The 8,897-nt window shown below is 40.0% G+C and overlaps 2 protein-coding genes across 2 annotated transcripts; both read left to right on the forward strand.

The window, feature by feature from the left end:
• The first annotated feature begins 189 nt into the window (after positions 1-189).
• Positions 190-1,934, forward strand: opn1lw1 (opsin 1 (cone pigments), long-wave-sensitive, 1). The gene is made up of 6 exons (XM_041981098.1): positions 190-292; positions 560-856; positions 969-1,137; positions 1,247-1,412; positions 1,502-1,741; positions 1,836-1,934. The coding sequence occupies exons 1-6, from the start codon at positions 190-192 to the stop codon at positions 1,932-1,934; spliced, it is 1,074 nt and encodes a 357-aa protein (XP_041837032.1).
• A 4,921-nt stretch (positions 1,935-6,855) lies between these two features.
• On the forward strand, positions 6,856-8,600 carry LOC121636547 (red-sensitive opsin). Its single transcript, XM_041980114.1, has 6 exons — positions 6,856-6,958; positions 7,226-7,522; positions 7,635-7,803; positions 7,913-8,078; positions 8,168-8,407; positions 8,502-8,600. Exons 1-6 carry the CDS (start codon positions 6,856-6,858, stop codon positions 8,598-8,600), a joined length of 1,074 nt encoding a protein of 357 aa, XP_041836048.1.
• Positions 8,601-8,897: the final 297 nt, after the last annotated feature.

Consider the following 8,897-nt stretch of genomic DNA (forward strand, 5'->3'; position numbering starts at 1 on the left):
TTTTCTTTTGCCTTTGAATTTCACGGCCAAGTAGCACACCACGGCTGTAATATGATTGTAAACTAATCCCTTCAGACGTCAGTAAAGCTAAGGTATAAAAGCTGAAGTCAGATGTGAGACACCGGACATCCTTGGAGGTTCCAAGTAACAGGAAAGCCAAACAGCTGCAGATCTCCATCTCGGACCAGAATGGCAGAGGAGTGGGGAAAACAGGCGTTTGCTGCCAGGCGGTACAACGAAGACACAACGAGGGGTTCTGCCTTCACTTACACAAACAGCAATAATACCAGAGGTACAGTATTATCATTCTGTCTTTAGAATAATTTGATGAAAAGGTTTTTAATATGAGGAACAAGGAAAATCATTAACTGTAGCAGAAAACTTTCTTTGCATTTTGTTATTTCAAACTTAATTGAGACTAAAGTGCACAGCTCACGCAGCCATATTTTGGCTGCAGAGATGGTGTAAAGGTTAAACAATGGCTGTAGATCCACACAGCATCAACAAAAAACCTTGGAATTACAAGGTGACAAGATGATTTGTTTCTAATGTTCTCCAGATCCCTTTGAGGGACCCAACTACCACATTGCTCCCCGATGGGTTTACAACGTCTCAACGATCTGGATGTGTTTTGTGGTGGCCGCATCAGTCTTCACCAACGGTCTGGTTTTGGTGGCCACAGCAAAGTTCAAGAAGCTGCGTCACCCACTGAACTGGATTTTGGTCAATCTTGCCATCGCTGATCTTGGAGAGACGGTCTTTGCCAGCACCATCAGTGTGTGCAACCAGTTTTTTGGATATTTCATTCTGGGACACCCAATGTGCGTCTTTGAGGGCTTCACTGTCTCAACTTGTGGTGAGTGGTCCCGGTCCTTGTGTTTAAACACTTTCTACTAAGAGGATTCTTGGTTGTATGTTGTTAAGCTGAGACATGAGGAATTTACTGAGCCTCCTTCTTCCTTTCACAGGTATTGCTGCTCTTTGGTCCCTGACTATCATCTCCTGGGAGAGATGGATAGTTGTGTGCAAACCCTTTGGAAATGTCAAGTTTGATGCCAAATGGGCTACGGCTGGAATCGTCTTCTCCTGGGTCTGGTCTGCAGTGTGGTGTGCTCCTCCCGTCTTTGGATGGAGCAGGTAAGCGCTTCTATCTTTTGGTTTTTTCATCTAATGAATCTCTGATTATAGAAACAGGGAGTAAATTTGTGATGTTGAACATAAACTGTAAACATTTCACTTGTATCAGGTATTGGCCCCATGGTCTAAAAACATCATGTGGACCTGATGTGTTCAGTGGAAGCGAGGACCCTGGAGTCCAGTCCTACATGATAGTTCTTATGATTACATGCTGTATCATTCCCCTGGCTATCATCATCTTGTGCTACCTCGCTGTGTGGCTGGCCATCCGTGCTGTAAGTTTTTCCCTTCACAGTTTACTGAAATTTATGCAGCATTAATCAAAGCCTGGCTAAACCTGACCTTCTGAATATGTGCACCATAGGTTGCCATGCAGCAGAAGGAATCTGAGTCCACCCAGAAAGCTGAAAGGGAAGTATCCAGGATGGTGGTTGTCATGATCCTGGCTTATTGTGTGTGCTGGGGACCTTACACCTTCTTTGCCTGCTTTGCTGCTGCCAACCCTGGATATGCCTTCCATCCTCTGGCAGCTGCCATGCCGGCCTACTTTGCTAAGAGCGCTACCATCTACAACCCAATCATCTATGTCTTCATGAACCGACAGGTTAGCACGGTTTCATGGGCACATTTATTAACTTACTATGTCAAATCTGTTTTGTTTCATCTCTAAAAATACATTTTTATTCTTTCCCTTCTAGTTCCGCACATGCATCATGCAGCTCTTTGGCAAACAGGTGGATGATGGCTCTGAAGTATCCACATCAAAGACAGAGGTCTCCTCTGTGGCTCCTGCATAAACCTCTGGATCTCTATTTTGGAGGAAAAAAAGAGAACTACTTTCATTTGTACAGTTAATGTTTATGGTTTTATTTTCTCTTTGTAAAAATAGCTCTCTAGCAAATGGAATAACAAAAACAAAAAAAAAAATAAAAAATGTAAAGCATTCTTTTTCTTTTTTTCTTGGTTAAGCTTGAGTATTTTCTGCAGGTGCAGAATTACCATTAAAAAAACATACAAAGATTTTGCTTTAAAAACTGGTTAAACATGGGAGCTCTTACTCTATCAAACACAGTGAGGCAAAATGGAAGAGTTACGTCAGGCCTCTTAGTTTTTTCTTCTTCCTCACTTTGTGCCACACTACTTCCTTTTTTAAAAGTAATCTTGAGAAACAAATCTTACCCACTGATTAGAAACTGCAGATTAATCCTGTCACAACAGGTCTAACATGACAAGCAAACTCACTCTATGCTGATGACTTGCTAATTTCTGTAGAAGTCATTCAACAAACTCCCATACAGTATGTTTTAAAACACACAAGTATTTTAGACAAATGTCCAGAGCATTTGACCCAATGAGTAGCCCTACCTTTCATTTTCAAGACTGATAAACTGGATTTAAATAAGGAATAGTCCAAGATGCATAAACCACTATGAGAGGGATCACCAACTCCGGTCCTGAAAGGCCGGTATCCTGCAGGTATTGGACGTGTCTCTACAGCAACACACCTGATTCTGATGAATACCTGCAGGACAACAGACCTCAAGGACTTGGTGACCCTTGCACTATGAAATTATATCCCATCCAAGCTTGAGCCAGTGATGCTTCTCAGGTGAGACAACATCTGACCTGGGAGGCAATTTACTGAGATACTAAAAATGCCCAAACAAATCATCAGTATATAGATTAAACAAACAACACAAGCCCCACACAAGAGAGGCAACGTGGGATTAAGTGTCTTGCCCAAGGATACTTCTATATGTAGTCAGGGGAATCGATCCATCAACCTTCCAGTTGGAAGACAATTGCTCTTCCTCCGCTACAGCCACCGTTTAAGACTGAAAAGCAAATGGTCCACAATTTTCTAGCTAGATTCTAGAATCTATGATAGAATGAGATAGAATGAGTTAGAAAGATTTGTCCAGCTCTTTGGCTCAACCAAATACTGAAGAAGCTGTGTGGACTTATGCCCAAGATGATATTGTGTGATGAAATCGTGATCTTGTATTTAAACAAAATGATTTAAAAAAAAAATAAATAAAAAAAAATTCTATGCACTACATGACAGCACCTGGACTCAAAGCAGTCTGACTATCATTTGATTAATTTCCAAATTTCCCTGAGGACTCTCCAAAGGGATTAATAAAGTATTTCTATTCTAATTATGACGTCCCATCTTGTTTGAATTCATGCTTGTGTTGTTCTTACTCTCAAATGTAAGTCTCTTTGGATAAAATCGTCTGCTAAATGACTGTAGAATAGAATAGAATAGAATAGAATAGAATAGAATAGAATTCTACAACGTGTCTCTGTTAAATCTTTCAGCCAGTTCTTCTTGTCCTCTGATATTCATTAGTGCCCTCAGGGGTCTAAATGAACATTTACTGATTACCAGCCAAAGTAGCTGGAAGATTCCAAACATTCGAAGTTAATCAGAATTTCAACCTGCACGTTTTTTCAGGGAAAATAAGCCAGGCATTATAAATGCAGCTGAAAGCATTTAATTGTACATGTTTCTTTAACCTGTTCATTTGGATGTTTTTCCATGAAAATGCCAAACATTAACAAAATTCTATTACATTTTAAATGATCTACTTTACACTTTAGCTTAGCCCCCCTCCTTTCTTTTCCTCACTCTTTATACGGTCCGAGCAATGCCACATTTTTATGTTTGTTCTACATCTCATCCGGCTGGCTGTAAACTGCACACACGCTAATCACGCTAAGGTAATCACACAGCCAGTGGATGTATGACATCATGGTTTTTTGAGATGATGCATTTTCTTGCACAAAAATAATTTTATTGCAGAAGAAATGGTTTTCCTTTTATACCATGATCAGTTAGAAACTGAACATATTCTATGGAGGTCATTTTTTTTAGCAGGCAGTGGTTTCAGATGCTGATGTTGGTAAATTATTAATTTAATGCCACTTTGTATTTTAGTCTTGTGTTAACTTTGATTATTGCTTATTTTTAGAATGATAGTGGATTAAATTGAACTACAAATATGAACTACAGCTGATTTGCACTTTTCTTTTATGTTTGTACCTTGTTATTATATAATTGTGTTGTTGAATGTTTGTCTGTGACCTGCCAACAGAAGCAAATTAGCAGTAGCGCTAACTCTGCACACATTTACATTCTGTAATTTTTACTCGTTTTCATTAATATGCGATATGTCCCTTTCTAGATAAATAAATAATCATTTAAATATAATTAACAGATGGCTGATTTCATCCTGTCTGGGGCTTGAATACTTCTCTTTAAGATATGCAGTGCCTGTAAATGAATTGATGGGTACAGTTTTATACTGGGTAATAAAAGGGTGGGTGCATTTTTCTTTTCAGCTGAGTTTTTTTTTTTTTTTTTTTTTAAAAAGCAATAGTCTTTCACCAGAATGAGGTCCAACTTTAATTTCATTATTTGAAGAGATGATTTATTAATGTAACATTTTACTCAGCATTTAATTTCAGTATGCTTACAGCAGCGAGAATATATTAATTTGGTGGCAGCAGGAAAATACGGACTGGCTTTTTTACTTTTAGCCTTTCTCCAGATGGACTTGTGACCTGGATTGCTAGTTACTTATTCCTGACCCATTTGGATTCAAACCTGAACACATCCACTAAAATAACCAACTGTTTACCATTAGAAAAGGCTTTAAGGCTTACTAGATTGCGCTGCTTTCATAAACAGATAACTTAAAAATAGTGAACTGGCCACACTAAACAAATAAACCCTAAACACATCCAAAGATTTACCCAGTTTCTCCATGTGTGAGGTCTCTGGGTGGACTGGGGAGTGTGGATGTTGCAAGTCCACTGCTTTGCTTTCCATTAACCCGAAGGCAACTGTATTTGTTGGTGGTATGTAAGAATTTTAACCCCTGGAGCTTTTAACAATTTACAGTGCATGAATAACTGTAGTTAAATTAATGGACAGATCCAAACAGCAATGCTGGGTTTGACATATGAGCAGCTGGTTAGTGGATTCAGACAAATTTTGAAGTGCAATTCAACTTTTTGCCACTAAACATCAGTGTTTTTAGCTCCTGTCCACCGGTGTTTTGTTCAACACAATGCTCCGTTTTTAAGAGCAATTTTTTTGTAAAAGAAATTTTTTGAAAGCCATTTTCAATCAAGATCAGTGAGAACTGGATCAAGAACCAGTTCTCACTGACAATGACATCCTGGGCCACAGGCAAGAGTAAAGGCATACACACATATAGCAATGACACACGTTTAAATGTTATTCCATTAAATGTATATTACATTAAATATAATTTAATCCATATAATTAATGTTTATGTGTCCATCCATCCGTCCGTCCGTCCATCCATCCATCCATCCATTTGTCCATCCATCCATCCATCCGTCCGTCCGTCCATCCATCCATTTGTCCATCCATCCCTCCGTCCGTCCGTCCGTCCATCCATCCATCCATCCATCCATCCATTTGTCCATCCATCCATCCATCCATCCATCCATCCATCCATCCGTCCCTCCGTCTGTCCGTCCATCCGTCCGTCCGTCCATCCATCCATCCATCCATTTGTCCATCCATCCATCCGTCCATCCGTCCATCCGTCCATCCATCCATCCATCCATCCATTTTCTATACAACTCCATCCAGTTCAGGGTCATGGGGGCGCCAGATCCTGGGAAACCCTGAACTGGTTACCAGTGCTGGTCTACATTTATGACAATATCCCTTGATAAAAACAAGAAATTCACAAAGAATTAAAGATATTAGTGTAAAAATGTGTTGTCATAACATCACATGGCACATATTTCCCTAAAGAGATTTCCATCTAGTAAATAAGAGAAATAACTAAGCTCCTTATCATGGACCTGAAACAGAAGGAGCAGACACACCTTTTCTTGCCAAAACCTTTCACAAGTGGTTTTACCCCTGAGACAGTCAACAACCTTATGAATCCGGATCTGTTTCTCCCCTCCACTTAGGCCCTGCCATAAGGATTGTGACGCGAGCTGCATCCACAGGTGGGTCAAAAGAAAAAAATCCTGTTGTGGGGTGAATCTTCTTTCCGGAGGGATTAAAAGGTGTCTTACTGGCCTCACATGTCAACAAGTGTAATTGCCTCTATAATAGTGTAGCAGATCTCACCTTGTCCTCTAAATCTGCCTTAAGACGTCTCTGTCCTCTCATGCTAACCTTACATTTATCTTCTGGGTCAAGATAACAGCATCATGGCGTTATTCTAGTTTATTCACAAGTGTTTTATTCAGATTAAAATTTGTATGCAAACTCATGTTACAGATACATAAATCTCGTACTCTTCTTTCAAACATTTGCTTTGAGGCGAAACACTTATTTTATAGGAATGTGCAGTGTTGCATTATTATAATATTTATGAACATATTTAGTTTATAAAGTAGGTTGCAACGACCCCAAAATGTGGACTCAAAATCTATCTGAGCTAATCCTCATTTTAACTATTTGTACGGAAATCCAATCAGTGTCTTAACCTCATTAGCTGATAGTTTTAATCACAGGTCAAAAATAAGGTTTTTTCTTTTGCCTTTGAATTTCACGGCCAAGTAGCACACCACGGCTGTAATATGATTGTAAACTAATCCCTTCAGACGTCAGTAAAGCTAAGGTATAAAAGCTGAAGTCAGATGTGAGACACCGGACATCCTTGGAGGTTCCAAGTAACAGGAAAGCCAAACAGCTGCAGATCTCCATCTCGGACCAGAATGGCAGAGGAGTGGGGAAAACAGGCGTTTGCTGCCAGGCGGTACAACGAAGACACAACGAGGGGTTCTGCCTTCACTTACACAAACAGCAATAATACCAGAGGTACAGTATTATCATTCTGTCTTTAGAATAATTTGATGAAAAGGTTTTTAATATGAGGAACAAGGAAAATCATTAACTGTAGCAGAAAACTTTCTTTGCATTTTGTTATTTCAAACTTAATTGAGACTAAAGTGCACAGCTCACGCAGCCATATTTTGGCTGCAGAGATGGTGTAAAGGTTAAACAATGGCTGTAGATCCACACAGCATCAACAAAAAACCTTGGAATTACAAGGTGACAAGATGATTTGTTTCTAATGTTCTCCAGATCCCTTTGAGGGACCCAACTACCACATTGCTCCCCGATGGGTTTACAACGTCTCAACGATCTGGATGTGTTTTGTGGTGGCCGCATCAGTCTTCACCAACGGTCTGGTTTTGGTGGCCACAGCAAAGTTCAAGAAGCTGCGTCACCCACTGAACTGGATTTTGGTCAATCTTGCCATCGCTGATCTTGGAGAGACGGTCTTTGCCAGCACCATCAGTGTGTGCAACCAGTTTTTTGGATATTTCATTCTGGGACACCCAATGTGCGTCTTTGAGGGCTTCACTGTCTCAACTTGTGGTGAGTGGTCCCGGTCCTTGTGTTTAAACACTTTCTACTAAGAGGATTCTTGGTTGTATGTTGTTAAGCTGAGACATGAGGAATTTACTGAGCCTCCTTCTTCCTTTCACAGGTATTGCTGCTCTTTGGTCCCTGACTATCATCTCCTGGGAGAGATGGATAGTTGTGTGCAAACCCTTTGGAAATGTCAAGTTTGATGCCAAATGGGCTACGGCTGGAATCGTCTTCTCCTGGGTCTGGTCTGCAGTGTGGTGTGCTCCTCCCGTCTTTGGATGGAGCAGGTAAGCGCTTCTATCTTTTGGTTTTTTCATCTAATGAATCTCTGATTATAGAAACAGGGAGTAAATTTGTGATGTTGAACATAAACTGTAAACATTTCACTTGTATCAGGTATTGGCCCCATGGTCTAAAAACATCATGTGGACCTGATGTGTTCAGTGGAAGCGAGGACCCTGGAGTCCAGTCCTACATGATAGTTCTTATGATTACATGCTGTATCATTCCCCTGGCTATCATCATCTTGTGCTACCTCGCTGTGTGGCTGGCCATCCGTGCTGTAAGTTTTTCCCTTCACAGTTTACTGAAATTTATGCAGCATTAATCAAAGCCTGGCTAAACCTGACCTTCTGAATATGTGCACCATAGGTTGCCATGCAGCAGAAGGAATCTGAGTCCACCCAGAAAGCTGAAAGGGAAGTATCCAGGATGGTGGTTGTCATGATCCTGGCTTATTGTGTGTGCTGGGGACCTTACACCTTCTTTGCCTGCTTTGCTGCTGCCAACCCTGGATATGCCTTCCATCCTCTGGCAGCTGCCATGCCGGCCTACTTTGCTAAGAGCGCTACCATCTACAACCCAATCATCTATGTCTTCATGAACCGACAGGTTAGCACGGTTTCATGGGCACATTTATTAACTTACTATGTCAAATCTGTTTTGTTTCATCTCTAAAAATACATTTTTATTCTTTCCCTTCTAGTTCCGCACATGCATCATGCAGCTCTTTGGCAAACAGGTGGATGATGGCTCTGAAGTATCCACATCAAAGACAGAGGTCTCCTCTGTGGCTCCTGCATAAACCTCTGGATCTCTATTTTGGAGGAAAAAAAGAGAACTACTTTCATTTGTACAGTTAATGTTTATGGTTTTATTTTCTCTTTGTAAAAATAGCTCTCTGGCAAATGGAAAAAAAACAAAAAAACAAAACATAAAAACATATATATATATGCAAATGTAAAGTGAATCTTTCATATTTGTGAATGCATTGCAGTTGTTTTTCAAATGAATATTAAATCTAAAGCATTCTGAATTTTGTCTTCTGAGTTTTCTTTTTTCACATATAATCACAAGTTATTATGTTTTAGAAAAACATCAC

This window comes from Melanotaenia boesemani, chromosome 3, assembly GCF_017639745.1.
Source record: "Melanotaenia boesemani isolate fMelBoe1 chromosome 3, fMelBoe1.pri, whole genome shotgun sequence".
Lineage (NCBI taxonomy): Eukaryota > Metazoa > Chordata > Actinopteri > Atheriniformes > Melanotaeniidae > Melanotaenia > Melanotaenia boesemani.

Coding starts and splice junctions, on each gene's coding strand:
- opn1lw1 (XM_041981098.1), top strand. CDS start 190: ATGGCAGAGGAGTGGGGAAAACAGGCGTTTGCTGCCAGGCGGTACAAC. Junction 293..559: donor AAACAGCAATAATACCAGAG/GTACAGTATTAT, acceptor AATGTTCTCCAG/ATCCCTTTGAGGGACCCAAC. Junction 857..968: donor CTTCACTGTCTCAACTTGTG/GTGAGTGGTCCC, acceptor TTCCTTTCACAG/GTATTGCTGCTCTTTGGTCC.
- LOC121636547 (XM_041980114.1), top strand. CDS start 6,856: ATGGCAGAGGAGTGGGGAAAACAGGCGTTTGCTGCCAGGCGGTACAAC. Junction 6,959..7,225: donor AAACAGCAATAATACCAGAG/GTACAGTATTAT, acceptor AATGTTCTCCAG/ATCCCTTTGAGGGACCCAAC. Junction 8,408..8,501: donor ATGTCTTCATGAACCGACAG/GTTAGCACGGTT, acceptor TTTCCCTTCTAG/TTCCGCACATGCATCATGCA.